Source organism: Ornithodoros turicata, chromosome 6 (assembly GCF_037126465.1).
Source record: "Ornithodoros turicata isolate Travis chromosome 6, ASM3712646v1, whole genome shotgun sequence".
Taxonomy (NCBI): domain Eukaryota; kingdom Metazoa; phylum Arthropoda; class Arachnida; order Ixodida; family Argasidae; genus Ornithodoros; species Ornithodoros turicata.
This window is the reverse complement of record NC_088206.1, coordinates 65638850-65659356: the sequence shown is the minus strand read 5'-3', so window position 1 is coordinate 65659356 and position 20507 is coordinate 65638850. Positions and strand designations below refer to the sequence as shown.

At 45.1% G+C, this 20507-nt stretch overlaps 1 protein-coding gene across 1 annotated transcript; it reads right to left on the bottom strand.

Moving 5' to 3' along the window:
* Positions 1-12325: 12325 nt before the first annotated feature.
* Positions 12326-16732, bottom strand: LOC135398191 (uncharacterized). Its single transcript, XM_064629624.1, has 3 exons — positions 16601-16732; positions 14095-14296; positions 12326-12478 (listed from the first exon to the last, which is right to left on the bottom strand). Exons 1-3 carry the CDS (start codon positions 16689-16691, stop codon positions 12370-12372), a joined length of 402 nt encoding a protein of 133 aa, XP_064485694.1. The 5' UTR covers positions 16692-16732; the 3' UTR covers positions 12326-12369.
* Positions 16733-20507: the final 3775 nt, after the last annotated feature.

The window sequence follows — 20507 nt, the reverse complement described above, 5'->3', positions numbered from 1 at the left end:
CACCCTGTAGTGTATCCGCTTTGCTATCCTGCTACCTATGCTCCAGTTCGTACATTATAGTAACATCTATAACTCCGCGCACTGGCTCTGACGGGAAGCCTCCTAGGGCTGGCTGACATAATGAGATGTGCTGAGGGTTGAGGTCGCGAGGTTGCGAGCACATTAGTTTTGGCCACGGACACCAATCTGAGATGGCGACATGATCTCGATTGGATTTTATTCATACATTTTATTGATACAGCGGTTCATTACTATCATCCTTTCTTCATTATATTACTTTATTTTGTATTCTATAGTCTTCACTTTGATTGATGTCTTCCCTTCAGGTTTCTACATTGCCGCTTTCTTTCTTCTTCCTGTAGATAGGGATTGCAGAGCTTGAGAACAGTGTCTGTTTCACAACAACTCACTCTGTGTATCCCGTCTCTTATTTTAGTATTAATAGAAATATTACAAGCACAAGAACAAATAGTAATCATCAGCCAATAATTATGCCAATTATAGCGGTGAAATTTTCTTCGGACCTGACCTCGGTTTACAACTTTCCAATGAATCGCCACATGGTCCGGGAATGTAAGCTACGCCTTAAACCCACATTAAAGAGACTATGAAAGGATTTTTTTCTCGTTTTGACTCACAGAAGAGATGCCCTTGAGCATACAATCGAAGTTTTACGGCAAGCGAAGAGGCTTCTCACTGGAATTCTAAAAAAATCGCAGATCTAATACGAATACAAATCCATGCTGAGCGCAAAAGACACGGGATAAAACACAACTGATGTCGACCCAAACAGACACGGGACTGTCTTCTGCACTCAGCATGGATTTGTATTATCAACGCGCCACTTCTGTTCCGCCACTTATCGGCGGGAGTGTCGTGGGTTGAAACTTGACCCTGTCACCGCTGTTTATCATAAAGGCCCAACCGCATGGGCGTTTTTTGAGCGGCAGAACGCAGGGCCATTCTCTGCGGCAAATGCCGCTGTCGAAAAACACTCAAAGCTAACCGCATGCAGCGTTTTTACAACGACAGATATACAGCGTCGCATGCTAACATTTCCCTATCCTCTCGGGGAAAGGAACTCCACATAAATCGATGAACACCTTTACTGCAAGTGAAAGCGTCACAAACACAAGTGCTTTTGAGTGATAACATATTATAACGAACAAGATACTGCAGCAATGTGTACTGATGGAGCCATTTTGTTGTGAATGCCGGTCCCGCTATTCACAAGGCACCCAAATACATGGAGCGAAAGCAGCACTCCAGTTGACATCTTCATCAATCCGTTGTACACTTCTCTTTGCGTTTCGCATGTGGGTCGCTCACAAAAGAAATTCGTTTTTAACATCCGCAACAGTTCTCTGATCTTCTACCGAACGCGATCCACCCGAGCAATCTCTGCAACTCCGCGTGCCGCCCGGTCTCCCGGGGTCACCCGAAAACTGGTGGGACCGGATGGACCTAACCCGTGGCTCAGGACTTTGTACATAGAGGCACGGAGAAGTCGTGTCTGGGTAGTCAAGAAGCGAGAGGAGGTAGGGGGAGGAGAGATACATAGGGTGATTGCAACCGCGCGTGGTTAGAAAGGAAAAAATCTCCCGCACAATGAAAGAGGTCGTTATTTTGACGCCGACATAGACGGAATGGCGTAAGGTTTCCCTCATCCTTTCCTTCTTCAAAAGCATGACAAATCACGGAGGCCGCGGATTGGTGTCTTCAAGCGATCTCCGGCAGTGACTGGACAAATAGTTCTTTGGGAACCAATGAGATTGCGCTACGCATTGTCGGCCTTCTTGAGAAGGATATTGAAAGGGAAAGGCGTAAATAGCACGATCACTCATAGCTAATAACTAATAATAATATAATATATAAAATAACTAAATAATAATAATAGCACGCAGCTAATAACTCCCGTTCTTTTTGTGTTGATGAACCTAACGGCAATCTCACCTTCCCCGAGGAGAATGTTTTCTTCACTTTAGTGCCCCTTGAAGAAAAGGACTATAGTCGTGCTCAACTTAAGAAGAAAAAGAAATCTAGTCCATCAGCTAGAGTGGCTGGACGCAGAGAGATCACGCTCTCTCCTTGCGCCACGTAATGTAATCTATCATACTTACTCTGCTTCCCTATTGGCTGTTAAGACTGGCCGCATGACACTACGTTGCAGCAAACAGTGCGCCCCCTTATTGATGTCGCATGGTGGCGCTGCAGTATTACTCCTAGCGTGCAATTGCATCTCCTTACTGCACGGCGTATGTATAGCTGACGGACTACATTTCTTTTCCTTTTTAAGTTGAACATGAATATAGGAAGCGCTAAAAAGCACCAAACTGTTCATTTTGCTGTAACGGAACTGAACTGAAACCAAGAACAATTGTTCCATTTACTTACGCGCACGACAGTGTCGACGTCACGCACTCCCAGTGTGATGAATAGCCGTAGCACTCAATCTCTGGACAGGCTTCGCTGGGCCAGCAACCGTATCGCCCCCCTTTGCCACCTTCGAAGAACCAAAGCTGTGGCCACTTCTTGCCGGAAGTGTTTCTGCCGCATATATCAGCAGGTTTGCCAAGTCCACAGTACAATGTCGCTGCATTATAAGAATGCCATGGGAGCACGGGATCAATATACATTTGTAGTAAGCGCTCAACAGGACTGTCGAACACATTAAAAGTAGCAAAAATAAACTGAAGTATAGACAAGGTAACTCTGCTTTCAACCACCACTTAATGCCGTCAACTGGCGTCAGGCTCATCGTCTCTTATTTACCGCTACAGCGGTCGCAGTTTCAACGGTAAATCGAATTCTCGATGTTATGGCACTATAGCAAGGAACCGAGAGTTACCCAGCTAGCTTTTGTTATCTGGGTAGTAGTTATCTGGGTACCGTAGCAGCCGGAGTATAAAATTGACGTTATGAAGTTCAAAACTGTTTAGTGTCTACGGTAAATTATATAGTGCACTCGTCGCTGCAAACGGTAACGACTTCAAAGGTTTGCGAAGTTTTAGTTATTTATTTACTTACTTTTATTTCAAACATACTGTTAGCCCTGAGAATGGCTGTAGCAGCAGTTAGTGAAGATTATACGAGACAATAAGCAATACAGTGCATAATTCAAGACGAAGGACTGAATGCAGGATATCGCAAACAATAAAATAATGGCGTGCTATACAATAATAAGATTGTAATGTCCGGGATCCAAGACAGCAAGGTATGAAAATGTTATACATTTGTAGTATCATAGCCTATCAGTTCACCGAGACAAGAGGTGAATGCAAGTGCCTGTCAAACTGATTTCCGAAGGTAACTGGATCCAGTCACTGGTGGTTGAGCTTAAGTTGAAGTTAATGCACCTCTCTTACGACGAGCTATGCGCATGCGCATGCGCATGACCTTGAGGGGCCGGAGAGGGTTATCTTCGTCTTCACTAGATGGCGCTGTACGGGGACACAAAAGTGGGGACGAGTGGGGAGAACGCATGAACGGCGCGATCTCGTCGGTCCCGCTTCGGACCGGTTTTGATCGTTTGTGGAACCCAAGTGGGTTTGTTTTGGGCTCGCGCCGAACGTGATTCGCTGGACAGCCGCCAGGATGCGACGTGTATGTGAAGCTGTGAACAGAATGACTAAAATCTCCGATTATAGACTCTGCGTTAATTATGAGTATACGTGCTTGTGTTTTTTGAATTCAGCGATTTTTGTGCTTCACGGAGATAATGCCACTGTAAAATACTTGCGATTATATTTTTCATTATTTCATTTTTAAATAAACCAGCCTACCAACCCAGCGATTAAAATTGCCTTCTCTCAATTGGCAAGGCAGAGGTTAGACAAGTTGTTAGACAAGTTAGAGGACATAACTTCCTTGGGCTATGTCCTCTACGTTAGTTGCTGTCCCGATGAGAAACAGGAACAGGAGCATGTTGTTCATGTTGATGTGCAATGAACTGCAGTAAATTGTGAGAAAAAAAAGTACAATGAGTGCATCTATGCGTCGATGTACATAAATTTAGCATGCCTTTTGGTGAATCCTGTGCAGTGTCATCAGTACGCCACAATTTTGCGTTCGAATACCTGGAAGTCTCAGCTGAGTTCATTTGAGCGCTTGTGTTGCGTTGACACCTTTAACCGATTACTCTGACCCTTCCTTCAAAACGAATGCAAGCCGCAGAACCGAGTCGCAAATATAAAAATTAAATAATAAAATCATAAATAAATAATATAAATACTAATAAAAAAATAAAAATAATGTCTACCACGATATTCTTCCCCAGGATCACATGTTAAGCATAAAGCAGCCGCTCATTAAATTACTTTAATTCCCAGATAATGCACTAAATTGCTCGACATCATTATGTTTATCTGCTACAGTTCAAATGTTCTAAATGCAGCTCACGATTATGTGATATTTCCAGGAATGATTCCTCTTTTGTAACCTCTGACTTATTTGGTAATCACTATAGCACACCTATATGTTATTTGTGGTCCAAGAAAAGTAAATCGGACGAGCTTTCGCTGCTAACGTTTAGTGATAAATACGCAATCCCATTTAGCGTACTCTAACATTTCACCTTACTAAAATACAATGAAGGCTGCACACATTGTGAAACTTGTTGCGCCTGATATTTGCGTTGAAACAACTGAAACACTGCAACATTGCTTTCTTGCAACAGTACCACGATAATGAGCGGATTTCATCAGTCTTTGAAAAACGAGGGCATTGTCCTCACGAACCGTCCGAGAGTTCCATCCAAAGTATGGTCAATTATACAGCCGCCGAGCAGACGGTGCATTCACAATAGAAGAACTGCGCGACCGTATACGATGGATGGATTTCTAACAAAAATAAATCAGATGTTTCGTGACATATGCGAGGCACACGGGCACGAGACATGGGTATCTCTCTCTACTGCAGTACAAATCTGATCAAACTGCAATCCCACGGGCGAACTTATTTCTTCTCAGTCTGATGCAGTCGAGCCAAAATTTCTTCTTTGGTGAAATGGCGAAGGATAAAGCACTTAAAGTTGATATATTAGATTAGATTACATTAGATTGGAATCAGAGAAAAACAATATGAGGATCGTGACTCCTTATAAATACGAGAGACGGCTTCGATGCACTTTTGACACCTTTCAACCAACATTCTTATACCCTTGAAAAAATAGTCCGAAGTTTTGTCCGCAAAATGCTGGAAAACTGCCTCTTGCACCTCACTATCGTTTTGAAATTTCCGTCCTCTGAGATCCCTCTTCAAGTTTGAGAACAGGAAGTAGTCACTCGGTGCCAAGTCTCAACTGTAGGGTGGGTGGTGAATTTCTTCGAAGCCGCACTCCTTCAGTGCAGCCTTAGCAACAGAAGCCGTGTTGAGAGGGGCATTGTCCAGGAGCAATCGGACACCTCGACTCAACCTGCCGCGCCTCTTTTCCTTGATGGCGTCTCGCAGTCGGTGCAGGAGTGAAGCATAATAAGTCGCATTCACTGTGGTGTTCCTCTCTTTGAAGTCGATGGTGAGGATCCCGTGACAATCCCAAAATGTTGTTGCCATGATGTTCTTTGTGGATTGTGTGACCTTGGCTTTTCTTGGGGGTGCTTCTCCTGGTTTGCGCCATCTCATCGACTCCTTTATCGAAAGGGGTCATAGTAGAGCACCATAGTCTCATCCCCTGTGACAATTGACTTCAATATTTCTCCTTTGTTCTCTTAACAGAGCTACAAAAACTCTTTAGCACGGACGACGCGCTGTTGCTTTTGAACTGACGAGAGAAGCCGTGGCACCCATCTCGCACTGACCTTTTTCATGTGAAGGCCCTCGCCGATGATGCGCCGGTTGTTTTGGGAAGCCCCAGCCTTTCTGGGATTTCGTTCACCTTCAGACGCCTGTCGCTAAGCACTTCCTCCTCGACAAGAGACAAATTTTCTTGTGTCACCACTTCCACTGGACGACCACCGCGTGGATCATCTTCAATGGACTCTCGCCCCAGTCGAAACTGCTTAGCCCAGTCTTTTACCGTTGTGTACGACGGACAGGCTTCCCTGTACACGTTGTACAGTCGCGCCTTAATTTCTTTAGGCGAAAGTCCCTCTTTTGTCAAGAATTTTATCACAGCGCGGTTCTCGATTTTTTTCATTTTAACTGAAGAGTGCACCCTGGCTGTTTGAAATGCCGCTCTCCAACCGACAAAAGCATGGAGAGGGTTGAGGGTGGCGCTCCGGCCCTCCAACAGATGGCGCCACGCGGCCTTAATCGCATTTTCAAATTCGCGCGCATTTTCCACCTCGGGCCGGAAACTTATGGAACCACCCTCGTATAATCCAGGCCGTATACGTATCAACAAGTTTTCCAAGTGCATCAGCGCGCGCAGCGAAAAGGCATAGCGTACGATGTGCTAAAAATTTCTAATGTCAAACCAAGCAGTAGAGTTCGCATCTTTGTCAAATGACTTACATGTTGACATTCACTGCCAGTTCCACGATGACATATGGTACTAACCAGCTAGTGCATCCTGGGCGCGTCACTCCTCTTTCATAGCCTCCTGTTCTCATGTTTTCTCATTACATTTACTCAAAAAATGCACGATCACTGAGCTGTTGCCTTTAAGTGCTCCGTCGTAGAATCATTCACGTAGAATCATTCGTTGTATCATTTATAAGCAACAGCATACGCTGTACCGTTGGTAGCAGCCAAGGTGGCGCTGAAGACTGGGAGGTGGGTTCGAATCCTACCACCGGCTGGGTTGTCTGAGGTTTTCCCTGGGTTGTCCGAAGACATTCAGACGAATATCGGCACACTTCCCCCTGAAGTCGGCCCAGGACGCATACTAACCCTCCTATCCCCCACTCCTTCCTGCTGTCATGCCCTCCACCTGTCCACATCTAAAAGCCGCTCATAGCCAGAGTTGCTTCGCGGCACTAACACGACGAGAAAAAAAACATATACTTTGGAATTTTAAATGGAGTGGTCCGCTTGACTTGTGCAGTGTTCGGTACTAAAAGATAAGCAGGTAACCTGTGGCCACCAGCGACATGGCCGAGTGGACATCTACTCGTTGGCGGTTGTCGACGATTGGGGATGACGGGTTGGAATCCAACCACCGGCAATAATGTCTGTGGGCTAACCTGGGTTTTCCGCCATGTGTTGCAGGAGGACGCGGGCACAGTTCCTATAAAGTTTGCCCAAGGACGCTTATACTAACCCCACTTCTTCCTGCTGATCTCTTTTAATCTACGTCTGTACGCCGCTTGTGACCAAGTTGCCTCGCGGCGTTACCGCGAAGTCAAAAAGAAAAGAAGACAGATGTAATCCCCCCCTTTTTTTTTTCTTCGTCTCTCACATCGCATCACAGGTGCAATCACAGGGCCGAAGTTCCCACAGGGATAGCGTCACCCACGGCTGCCAGATCACAACAGCTGCACCATTCGACGATGTCGCCAAGTTCAGTTGTCACTGGTGCCCTACCACGAGCAGAGCGTGACTCGAACGCCAGTTTGTCTGGGTCGGTACGTCGCCGGAAACAACAGAAATGCGCCATGCTCTGAGTGACCTTTCGAAATGCTAAACAAAAACATTATAACTTTAGAAATAGCGAGTATTAGTAGACCGATGATGATGTCACCGTTGACTCACCGTGCCTACCGGAACCAAACAACAATAACTTTATTTTGAGATGGTGAATGACAGAGGTGGTGGTGCTGAAGGGACTCTCCGTTATCGGCCTCACAGAGGTGCATGGACAACGTCATGACTGACACCTTGGGGAATGTGCGTCATAGGCGGACTTCCAAGGGAACTGTGCCGACATATGTCTAAAAGCGTCTGAGAGGACAGTGTCGTGTGTGCCGTCCTGTCTTTGTCCCTTCGTTAGACGCTCTCCTCTTAGTATAAAGAGCCTCCAAAAGCCAAACGTTAACAGTCTGAGGAGAACCCAGGAAAACCCCAGACAGCGCAGCCGGCACCGCAATTTTAACCCGGGTACCTCCCAGTCTCGACGTGACACGGCCAGCACGCTAACCACCGTTAACCACGCGAGCTGATGAGAGAGCGTGATCCAGAATTTTATGTGTTGATAGGGTGCGCTAGACACGGTAGCCTACCGGGCTACCGGTAGCAGTCTAATAACGCTCACTATTGCACATCAGTTGGACGAAAGGAACGGAATTCGATCTTCTTCTGCATCGTCGCGCTCAAGGCGTGGATGATGATCTCATTAATTTGGCAGTATTCAAATATTACAAAACTCATATAACGACCGCGTCCTAAATCATACCATTAACACATTCGAAATTCGCGTAAACCCTCTGTCTGATCAAATGTGGAAACATAAGCCAATTGTTTTTGTTCTTTATCCTTTCGCCATTGTTTGGCCGCACTATGATCTTAGCTGTCCGTACTCCGTGAAAACGCCAATGATAATAATAATAATAATCATATTTACGCGTATCAAAATGCTATTTAATACGGACATTTGAAGGACGACGCATGATGGATGATATCTACAGAAGATCGAAAGAGCAATGCTTTGCTTTTCTATAAGGTTATGCTCCGGTACATAACAACCTCCCAAGCAGCACAACATAGTAGCCCAACATTGGTCCAATACTGGTTCAATCTTGGATTAACATAAGACCAATATTCGGCCGAGATGTTGAGCTGCTTGGGTACGTCATGACGCCACTTCGGACAAATTTTTAATAACGAGCTAGAGACAGACACATAAACCACAGCTCTCAAGAACATTGGTAGTACAGAAATCCATAACAATATTTAAGAATCTATAGTAGAGCTTACACCCGTACATACTTTTTGGTCGTACGGTAGGTATCTCAGCTGCTAGCGTCACAGCCCCGAAGAGAAGAAAGATCGCAACCACGTAGCCGCTGGCGGCCATACCTGCGGAGTACCTTACTACTTTGTTCAATTATCCACGTACGTCACAATTTGTATGTGTTTGCGCAGGAGCCAGCAGTAGTGAAGTTCAACGTGACGCATTTTTTTTTTTTTTTTTTTAGCATGACAACTGTTTTGTAATGTAGCATTCAGTTGTTCACATTGTACCACAGCCGATGCCGAGTTCCATTACGGCATGTTTCATTAATTGTGTTTCTGGTAAAATGACTGTCATTTTCGAGAAATTACAATGACAGTAAAAAGTTACATTGTACAAGGGAACTGATCGCTGACGCCGTCACCTTTTGGGCTATATAATAGTTCACTTATTGCGGTATTGTGACAACATTCTTATAAGATAATCATAACACCCCGCCCTTCTAAATTTTATTTGACATTTAGTATTCCGTTGAATCGTTCAAAGATGTAACGCAAGTCAATGATGTCCACCCGGCTAACAGGTGCTCGAGGAACAAATAAACGCACCGGGCCGACATTGACCGAATTTGCCTCTACAGGGGAAATTACATATCCTCAACGGTCCTGCGACATAGAAAGCATTCAAAAAAGGTTTGTTGTAGTGTTTTGTAATAGGTATACCGGAAGACGCTTGTACTATTCCTATCCTATAGAATGCTGTAGTACTTGGGTGCTTGTATCCCACATCATCATCATCCATTCATCTATGTTGTTGTTGTTGTTGGGTGCTTGTGTTTGGGTTTGGCTGACCTTTCCTTCTTCTTTCTTAATAAACATATCCCCCCCCCTTTGGGCTTGCTAATATTTTTAGTACCCTGTATATCCAAGCAGCAAACTTGCCTTGTTCTACCCCTCCAGTTAATTTTGCACTGATCCCTACATTTCGTATGCAATTACTCCTTAATGGTACTAACTGTTCTCATACTGATCTTTCCATGAATTTCTTTCAGTTTAATTCTGATATTAACTTTTCATGAATTGCTTTCATTTCAGAAATTCTGCCCACCGTCTGCTCTTTAATCCATGACCGCTGACTGCTTTTTGTGGTTGTTCGAAAGTGTTCTGCCCTTAGTCTAGTAGTTTGATTTTTTTTTTTTTGGCTATCTCAGTGATTTTATGGCCGACAGTGTCCTGGTTGCCCCAGAAAACGTGTCATTGAATTATTAAAAAAAAAACTACTTTACTTGGCAAATTTCCGAGTTGAGTTCGCAAATATTTATATAATTAAACTTAAGTTACATGACATTCACATCAAAAGGTGGCAAATACCTAGTAAGAACAAATGCCGTGGGCCGCATGATTCTTGGTGGCGTAGTTTTTTTATTATAATTCAACTACACGTTTTCTGGGACACCCTGTATATTCTCTATGTGGTGCACTGACCAGTAGGTTATTATTCAGCTGTTGGCAAGCACGTTATCTAAAAAACTCAAACAAACAAACAGTTAATCTTGCAACATGAAGTCGCTGCTCCAGATAAGTTAAAATTATTTGCACGTGAATTGTGTTTAACGAAAATAAATCCAGAAACAGAAATTACATTCGCTAATCTAAAGAGAAATAACACAGAAGAAAGTCTCTCTGAACGGGTACGCAAAGTTAGGGAAGTTGTTGGGTGGGGAATATGTTCACTAAAAAAAAAAGAAAGAAAACTAGGATAAAAGGAAAAAAAATAAAGGTTCACCAAGCAAATAGCAGGCTTGCTATTGCTCAGAATAATTAACAATGGAAAGGGAAGAGGGAAGGCCAATTGGTCCGTGGCGATATTCGACACAGCGCACCCATATCAAGAAAAATAGGATAAAAATTGACTGTGGCAGGCTGCTGTGGTTTAAGCGGTAACGAAGACAGGTTCACGGCCTCTGCCCAGTGAAGGTGGAAGCAGTATGCCGTAAGGCAGTGAAACGATGTCAGTTTTGTCAAGCGGTGGCTCTGCAGCAATGGGCGTGATGGAATGTTCGAGCGGGCCTCACGCTAGGACGGTGCCGGTAGAACTGGCTGGTAGGCGCAGTAGCGCGCCAGCAGAGGCGCGCCGTCGTCGTCGTCCACGAGCTGCCACATCACTCCCTCCCTCAGACGCGGAGCGGTGCATGCGATTGAGGTCCACGTCGATACCATGAAGAGGGGAATGAGGACGACTCGTGGATGATGGACGGCTAGACACGACACACGGCTTGTGACTGTGGCAGCTGATGCAGCAGCAGCGGGAATGCGTGAACAAGGCCGCTGCGATCCGGGCGGGTTCCTCTACAGGCGGATTATGTAGGCTCCCGGGCGCCCTTTCCCGGATTTTCAGGGGGGGGGGGCGTATCCCTGTCTCTACTGAACGTTATATGTCCGACTCTACGAAAGCCGGGTGCCTCGTACGCGCGCCACTGCTCGAGCTTCCTTCTGTCGTCTGCTTTCTGTAAAACAATCCGCACACCAATCTCGCCAAACGCCATCTATATGGCCGAACGGCGTATACAACAGAAAATGTGTCACGGACCGGAAGTCGTGCTGGTTTACCCTGGCATGAGACAAGAGGCGCGCAGGGTGCAGCCGGGAATGCGCACCGGAGATTGCTTTGGTGCTGTTAAGTAGTTCCGGGAAAGACGCAACGTTCCCGGAGCACTAACTAACCAAATGCTGCGTAGACGTCACAGATATGACTCTCACATGCACGTTGGATCCTAATTTGTTTTTTTTTACTTTATTTTGCCTCCTTCTTGCAGAGATTCGCATCAGTGTAGGATCCGCTACAGCGATGCAAGTTTTTACTGCAGATCGGCCTCGTGACCTTATATTTTGGCACGTTCTGTTACGAGCTGTCCGAAAGGGCGTGGGAAACGGAATATTTCGCGCTCAGTTCACAATCATTAACAGGGAACTATTCATCCTGGGTATACAGATCATCATCATCCATTCATCTATGTTGTTGTTGTTGTTGGGTATACAGTTCAACAGCCTTTTCAGAATCCTCTGCAGGTTTATCGAGGCTTCCAATCATCTGAGTGCTTATATTGACCACCGGCTTGCTCCCCCGCCCTTGCTTAGTGGGTCTGTAGTAACGGTTTGCGGTATTCGGGTGCAGACGGCTTTCGGATCAGCGGGTCTCATGGAGATTCGCGGGTTGCCTCTACAATTTTCTTTCTGTTCTGGTCGTTGCCATCACCGTCGCACTATAGCATGATGCTTTACGAAGCCGTCGGCTTCGCGACACCAATAGCTGCACGAGCACATCTGCTCTATCCGCTGTGTTCGTGATGAGATGCAGTAGTGGAGCAGTAGAAGTAGCTGCGTTTTGGAGCTCATGATCATGGGATGCATGCGAAAAATGCAGGCAGTGGGAAAGTCTGCAGACGGTGTTACTGCTGCTCAAACGCACACGCGGAATTTTGCGTATTCCAGAAATGCACAGATGGACTTACTTTCTAATATGACCAGGAGATGGGGATTCATGAAGAATAATCTCAGAGCATCTTTAATTCTTTATTGAGACATTGACTTGTTCCGCGTCAGTCACTCTTTCTTCTTTCTTCCTTTCTTTGGCGGTTTCTTTTTCTTTTCTTTCTTGCCCTTCTTTTTAATGTTTCTACAGTCCTTGTATGGACGATCGAAGTTTGGGTTCCTGTAAATAGAAGTTCTGCGGCTCAAATATATTTCTTTCGTTATTTTTGCAATATTTCCAAAAACACATATTATTCGGGCATTCGGCATTAGGAAGGCACAAGAACAGACGTCCGTCAACGTCCGTCAGACGTCCTTCAGACGTCCGGAGGGGAGAATGTCCGTTCTCTCCTACGGAAGGGCACCTGTGAAACAAAGTTGCAGCGAAAAACAACTTCTAACACGGAATCTTCTCCTAGCAGGCTATGTCAGGGAAGATTGGCCTGAGAAGTAGCGATTGGTGAACACGCACGTTCCAGTAGTGAAGCACCATATGTCGCATGTTAGTTTTCCGCGTTCCGCGTCTTTAATGTAGGATGAAGTGCGTTTGGCCAAGCAACGATGCTATATAGACCTAGACGAAAAACTGTGAGCCTATGTTTCTCATAGAAATTTATCGAATCCACGATACAATTTAAAATAGCGTGTCCCAGCAGTGTGGTACACCAAACATTTGAGTGGTTACCAAGTTACGTGTATTCATCTATGCGTTCTCTCGTCACGATTTTGTCTCCCGACAGATGGCAGTGTGTGTCACGCGGTTAAGCGAGGCCTCCTCCTCTCGGAGACCATTTTGGTACACGTTGGTTTAGCCGCATATCACTTATCACTGCCATGAAGTCCCCACGCTGCTGTAATGGCGACCGGATGACGTCAGGCAAGATGGCTGCTCTCTAGGAAACTGCCGTACTCGCTGCGAGATCGACCTATAGGGGGCGACACCGTCACATTTCTAGTGTGGTTAACACGTGGGCCGATGTTCGGAGTTGATGATTCTTTTCAACACTTATTGTGTATATTCAACGGAAGATCACTTGTGCCGCGATAGTACGATACTGTTCGGTTCCCCAATGCTCCACCTACTGCACAGAATGCAGAATAAACGTGGAAATGCAGACGACGTGTCCACACTGCGGTAGTTCTCCTCAGCGCGACGACACCGTTCGATCTTGGAGCGAGCAGCTCCTTTGTGCGTGACAGCGCCGATGGTCGGGAGCTCCACAACTGGCTCGAGGTTTCAGACAACCGTGCCCCACGCGGTACATCTATCCAGCATATAACTTAGGCCACAATGTCAAGACCCGTTTAACCGCTGCAATCTTTTACCGACTCGTGAATTATTAACCAAACTATGCATCCACGCTCATGTCCAAGATGGTCACGACGTACCAAGTGATTAGAGGTGCACAGAATTAACGCAAAAATTTTTTTCTCGTGGAATTAGAAATAAAGTTACCTTGAAATGAACACAAAAATATCATGCGTAGCACGTTCTCATGTGCCTCCACAAGCGATCCTGTCTAATCGCGAGAATTCGATTGAGGGAACCAATATCCGACGCCTCTCCGCACCGTCGCGCTTCTTAAGAACGAGAGGGAGAGTGAAAGCTTAGGTTGCTGTTTGTTTCGCTGATACACAAACGACGCAACAGATGAGTCACGTTCCTTGTGTGTTTATTTCACGGTAACGACGACTTTAATTCCCCGATTACTTCGTTTTTTTTTTTTTTTCGTGGTCCTTCACGAAATGATTGTTGCCTGTATTTAAGGCGTATGTCAGCCTTGATATTTGACTTACCGGCACTTTAGAGTGGACGTCGCGCATTCCATGTGAGATGGAAAGCCATAACACTGAATCTCAGGGCAAGTCTTTCTCCTATAGCAACCGACTGGGCTTCCAGAACCGCCTTGGAAAAACCACAGCGTGTCGTTGTTCGAGCCAGACACGTTGGCGCATGCAGCAGTAACGTTCTGTTCGTTGAAGTCACAGTACAGTCTTTCTGCACAGAGATGATATAAAACAAGCGTAAGTATGAATTAAGAGACGAATAAAGAATTTACTATAAATAGAAGGAAACGTAAAAATTGCATACGAAGTCTGAAAGCTTTACGAGCGGGTGTCGGTGCGGGTGCGGGTGCGAATTATTGTGTAGACACAACCCGGAATTGGGTGTGGGGGCAGTGGTGGCCGATGCTTACGTTAGAAAACAATGTGACTACACGTCTAGCGGCATGACTACATGTTGCTGCATGTGAAAAGTTGCATGCGTGTTTTCTTGTTCTTTGCTAAATTGATTGATATGCCCGCCTAAAGAAGCAATGCATCTATGGTTAAACAGTCGCTAATATAGTAATGCTCATCTTAACATCGCATTCCTTCTTTGAAGTAACGACTCTTATCCTGAAGTCATAGAAATGGATAATACTACTACTAATAGTAATAATAACAATAATAAACGCTCTTAACAACTTTTGTCCACGTTTCATAAATGGACGTAACTTTTTTTTTCCTTTTTCGGGGAGATGTAAACATATTTAGAATAATCAACAATTTTACAAACGTCAACTGGATCGACCGATTGGTCATGAAATACAAAAGATCAACAAAAATTGGCTCCATGTACATGTGGACCTCGTCATGCGATGTCATATGGAGCGTTTATACACTAAAGCGTTATCACTCCGCTCATAGCCACAGTTGCTTCGCGGCGCTAACACGGAGTGTTGTTGTTGTTGTTGTTGTACTAAAGCGTTACCGCTGTTGTAGGGTTCGACCAGCTTGGTTATGGCTAAGTTTCCACTTATCTTTCGAAGTCAAAAAAGCCCAATCGCTACGGTGTCGTAGCGTCATTCACATTCGGTGCGAAATTATTCCAAGTTTGCCGTTTTGTCTAGTACGAATATCAATATAACGTTGCATTTTCAAACTAGGAAGTTAGCGTAACGTCAGCTAACAGCTAGTACCCCATACGCGCTGACGCAGGATCCACGCCGCGTACGATCATGATCAGGCAGCGATCGTGATCTGCCCGGCGAAGCGAGTGGTTACGGTGAGCGGTGACGGCATACTACGCCGAGGTGACCGGGTTCGTTTCCCTGGACGTTCCTCTTTCCCTTTTAAGAGCTTTGCCTTTAAAGCAGTTTCGTGTGAAGTCGGCCCAGGACCCACGGTCCCACCTGCGGTAGTCGCGACGTTGCCCACCTAAGCGTGGCCGACGACGAAAAGCAGTCACCACCATCATCAATGCGGATGGAGCGAGTCTCAGCGACCGGGGTCAACAACTGGGACGCTTGTCCCCTGTGCGCGAACGGGATTACGCTTCGGCAGAGATGGTCGAAGTTACGTAGCGAACGACGTTGCGTTACCAACGTAACTTCGACCATCTCTTAAGCAATTTTTTTTTTATGTGCTGTTTTGAGTCGTCATGAAGAACGTTTGTGAGTAAAATGAACCAAGAGAGACATATATATATTTTTTTCATGCGTTAATGAATAATAAAATCTGCTGGCCATTCAGTGAGTAACGTAAAAGCGGTCGCTGCACTAGTCCACTAGAGAGACCGTTCGGTGTTCGGGTTAGTGTAAGCGAACAGAACCGTGCATAGAAGTAATACTGGCGCGAAAATATTCTAGGAAGGTTCCCAAGGGGGAAATGTCTCAAAAACATTTCGTCTGTGTGTCATAACGTTCGAACTGTGCGCTTTGCAGATTTGATGTGTGATTTTGACGATTTTCCCGGTTATGTGGACACTCCTCATGGAACAAGCGGCTTTAACTCCAGTTTCAATCCCACTTTCTCAAAAGCTTTCAAAAAGCTATTGAGAAAGATCAGTTTCGTCAAAATCAGTTCAGTAGTTATCGAACATTGATCCAAAATTTCTCCCATAGAAAATACACGGCGCTCCGCAGGTCGTCTGCCCTCTTAAAATATTACGCAGAGGTAATATTACAAAACTTATATAGCGACTGCATTGAAAATAATATCATTCACATGGTCGGAGCTTGCGTAAATAGTGGACTGCTTATTTCAAACACTTAATTTGTAAGCGTATACGTATGAACATAACTGAATCTACTTTTACTTTTTATCCTGATTAAAATGCCATATAATAATGATCTTCGAACGCTGTCGTCTATTGCGTTGCAACTACAGAAAATCGAAAAAAGAGCGATGCTTTGTTGATCTAAGGTGATGCTTCGGTATGTAACATCACGCCACTTGATCTAAATTTTTAACGACATACGGAGTACAAACAAATGAAAGAAAATTCTTCAAAACATTCCTGGTATAGAACATTACGTACTGCCTTTTGGTAGTTTTTTATGTGTCTTGGCTTCCAGCGTCGCAGCCCCGAAGAGAAGAATGATCGCAACCACGTAGACGAAGCCGGCCATAGCTGATGAAGTAGCCTATCCTTTGTTCAATGGTCAGTGTATGACAGTATTTATACTTCTTTGCGCAGCAGGCAGAACTAGTGAAGTTCAACATGACGGGGATTATATTTAACAGCCTATTCATCATACACCATTCGTTGTCTTACGTCATTCGCCAGCACAGGCTAAGTCCCATTACGACATACTCGATTATCTTCGCGTTTTTTAATCTAGGGTTCGTAATGGCGAATTTTCCCCTGTCATCATCATCGGTGTATTTGTTGTTGTTCATAATGGTTGTTCACCAGCTTAGAGAAAATACAATGAGAGCAAACAGTTAATGGAATTCGACATTGCGAAAGGGAAATGACCACTTACATCCTCGTCACTGGTGGGATACAATAGCTACATTACACGCCACTGCGACAAAGGTTTTTCAATTACATCCGTAATGTCAAACCCTCCTCAAGCTCATTGCTTCTGTCTTCAATGTGCTCAATCGTTCAGAAGTGCATAGCTACTGAACTATCCACGCAGCTAACAGGTGCCTCAGAAATACACCAAGAGACTCATGTTGCAATAACGGGTTGCTACTTAACTGCGTTAGAATGAATTGCACATGAAAACTGCATTAGGTAATGGCACCTGCAATCCGAGAGGGGGCAAGGGGTATCCGTCGTGCACCCTCCTCGCAGTCCCAAGATCGCCCGTGGAAATTACGCGCTTTTCTCTCACATGGTTTACGCTCAGATGTCATGTTGTTCTGAATCTTATTCACTAGACCCTCTGCATAGAAGGAGTTTTGATCGTCGCCCTTCTATTGCGTTCTATTGCTTCCACGCTTTGTCCCAGCTTAGAACCTCTTTGCCTTCCCCACTTGGAAGCACGCTGTTCGCCAACCATTGCCACCAATGATAGCGTTATCACTACTGGTACGAATAGCGAGGGAGCGTCGTGACGATTGCCATGCTTTCCATGTGGTGTGTTGTATTCACTGCATGGAAACAGCTGGCCGACGTTTCGAACAATACGCCAAGCATACCTTGTACCTCGAGTACTCCTGAAGAGTGATGCGAGACCAGGGGGCTGTGAGAAATACAGGCCTCAATTCACAAATATGACATGGCGTCTGGAAGTTGGGAACTACTACGTTAGGTAGCGTGCATTGCACGCTTCACCTTATATGATACGAGGCCATCACCGTGCAGAATAGTATAGGAACGAAGGTCAGCCATCATGTTCTGAACCATGCTTTGCATGCCTTCCAGTAACTCATTCCAACTGAGTCAGTCTCCTGTGGTTACCACCTTTCACACAGAACATCATCCACTTGTGCAGAACTCTACGCTCTTTGATGTGCAAAAATATCAGCCAGCCCTGTTCAGTCCTGGGTCGTCTCAGATTCGAGACCCACGCTCCAGTGTGTGGGGGAACTCAGGGATACCCGGCTCCCTCAATCCTCTTGTCGTTGACATCCTGCATGTTTATAAGAAGGCTGCCGTTGCAGGGCACACTGCCGCATTGCAGTGGATCCCGGGACATGTGCCATCAGCAACAATGAAGAAGGAGACAAAGCCGCCTTGAGCGCAATTCAGTACGCTGCTCTTTCCCCGACAGTGATGTCACCGGGCGACCGTAGACACCTCCATTCGACACTCGTCGGGCCCAAAGATGAAGGCTCAATGGGAATATGACATAGCACACTCCCTTTTCTCTGCTGTAGACACCACGCTATCTCTTCAAATTCATCCGCGACTACCACGCCCTTTTACTGCACTTTTCCACCGCATGAGGCTGAATGTTGCCTTTACACCTTCCTTTAAACACCGTCTCCGCTCCGCCTCGTCTTCGTTCTGCCTCACTTGTGAGTTCACGGCGATCTCTGCCACGTCATCCTGACTTGTGGGCAATATCACCAACAGCGTGCACTCATGGAAGATGCGATGCAACGTATCGACAAACGGCCTTTCAACGTCACGAGGATTCTCGGACCGTGTCGAACACTGCCCACCAGATGCAGGGCCTTCGTCTTCTTGGGGAGTTCTTGCGCTCCACCGGTCTGGCGACAGATCCTCGAAAGTGGTTCCCCCAACATCGTCCCCTCATCTGTTCCCAACGTGCAATAGGGTAGTGTACCGCCACAGCGGCGGTGAATCACCCTCCTCATCATCATCCAATGTATCTGTGTGTGTGTCATATTTATGTGCGTATTAATGTTTTAAGGTGATTGCGCACTGGGAAAGCTGATATTCCACCTGACGCCTCTTATAGATAATTCTTATAGATTATAGATAAGTCATAATTTTGATCGCTTGCTGCGTCACGCCTCCTGTGACATGCTATCCTGTGTTTCGTAATGTGGTATTGTATTGAAGTTCCGGAGTACTTTGACCTTTTCAGTTCCAATGTCTACGGCCACATCAGTTGTGTTCCTCGAAAACACCCAAAAGGTTAGTGCAACTCAATTATGATTGTTAATAACCAGTTGACATATTTCTTGTGGTATTGCGTTGCAATATCTGCAAGATAATGCCAAGTTTCTGTCTCAGGACAGAAAGGTTGAGCTATAGGAATAAAATATTTCAGCACACAATGTAAAGGTGTCAGTGATGGTGGTTATAGCTAATCAAACTGTCGAAAGCAACTTTTTTCGGTTCCCGTCCTCATCTATAGCGGAGAAAGTAAACTTTATGTGTTTATGAGATACATAGATTACAAGATTAGTTGCATGAAATTCAATTAGATCAAATGTAACCGAAGGAGAAAGAGGAAAGCGGGCATTGGGATCTTCGGGTGGGTTATACACTTGTGAAACACAAAAATGGTGATACTGTTCTGAAGCATAATGGAATATGTTGACACTTACGTGAAAACCCAATCATGTACAGTTCTAGAACTGGCCTCAGTCGTTCACTTTAGTCTATTAGAGAATAACGAAAATTCGGTCAGCATGTGGGCTGAGATTCAACGAAGATGAGCTCACCTTCTGCTGACTCATCTTGTAAGACAACAATACAAAACGGGTAAGTCGAAGATTGTCCCTGGTCCTCCCTCACTAGTACCTTTACGTGGCTATTCTATACTCTTTTGTCGGCATAACGTTGGAGTTGTTGGAATTGTTGGAAAAGGAGTAAGGTTGGAGTTGTTTCTGAACTGCCACTTTTGATTATGCTCACTTCGCTTAATTTAACTTAATACTTCAATACTACGGCACACTACGCCGTTTAATGCTTGCTATAGTACTAGAATATTATATTAAAAAATAATAAAAACGATAAGAACATCTGCCACTACTATCTGTTTCCCATGACATGTGCTGTATTCGTGCCCCCGACATTAGATAGAGAGTTCACGTACCACATACCGCTACGCACTTAATATATAGTCCATATACAGGTGAAATAGCATTGCATTACCAGACATACTTCTACATACAACACTTTAAAACACTGTCCATTGTAGCCACTACAAAACTCATGGATATACGTAACCTGAAGTAAAATCACAAAAGACAAAACAACAGTTATCAGGTGGAGCTGTCCTGGATTGCTATCGCATGTGGACCAAAGAAGTCCAATCAACAGGCTAGGAAGCACGCGAGCTGGTGAAGTTGATGCATAATGCAAAAATTCGTGTTGTGATTTCATGTTGAGACTTCGTGTTGTGTCTGTCCCTTCGTGTTCCCTAGTCTCGGAGTTTTACATTATGCATCAGCACACGTGCTATTGTATCTTTTTTTTTTTCAGCTCCAGCCGTTTTCCGTTTCCAACACGGGTTGTCCCACCTGATATGCACCAAGATATTTAAAAAGACTGAGCGCTCTACGTGAATGAAAAA

What these genes read in the sequence shown, in the direction of transcription:
- LOC135398191 (XM_064629624.1), bottom strand. Translation starts at nt 16,691, where the DNA reads ATGGCCGGCTTCGTCTACGTGGTTGCGATCATTCTTCTCTTCGGGGCT. An exon ending in TAAAAAACTACCAAAAGGCA is followed by an intron (nt 14,297 to 16,600) that starts GTACGTAATGTT and finishes ATCTCTGTGCAG; the next exon opens with AAAGACTGTACTGTGACTTC. An exon ending in ACGTCCACTCTAAAGTGCCG is followed by an intron (nt 12,479 to 14,094) that starts GTAAGTCAAATA and finishes TTCTATTTACAG; the next exon opens with GAACCCAAACTTCGATCGTC.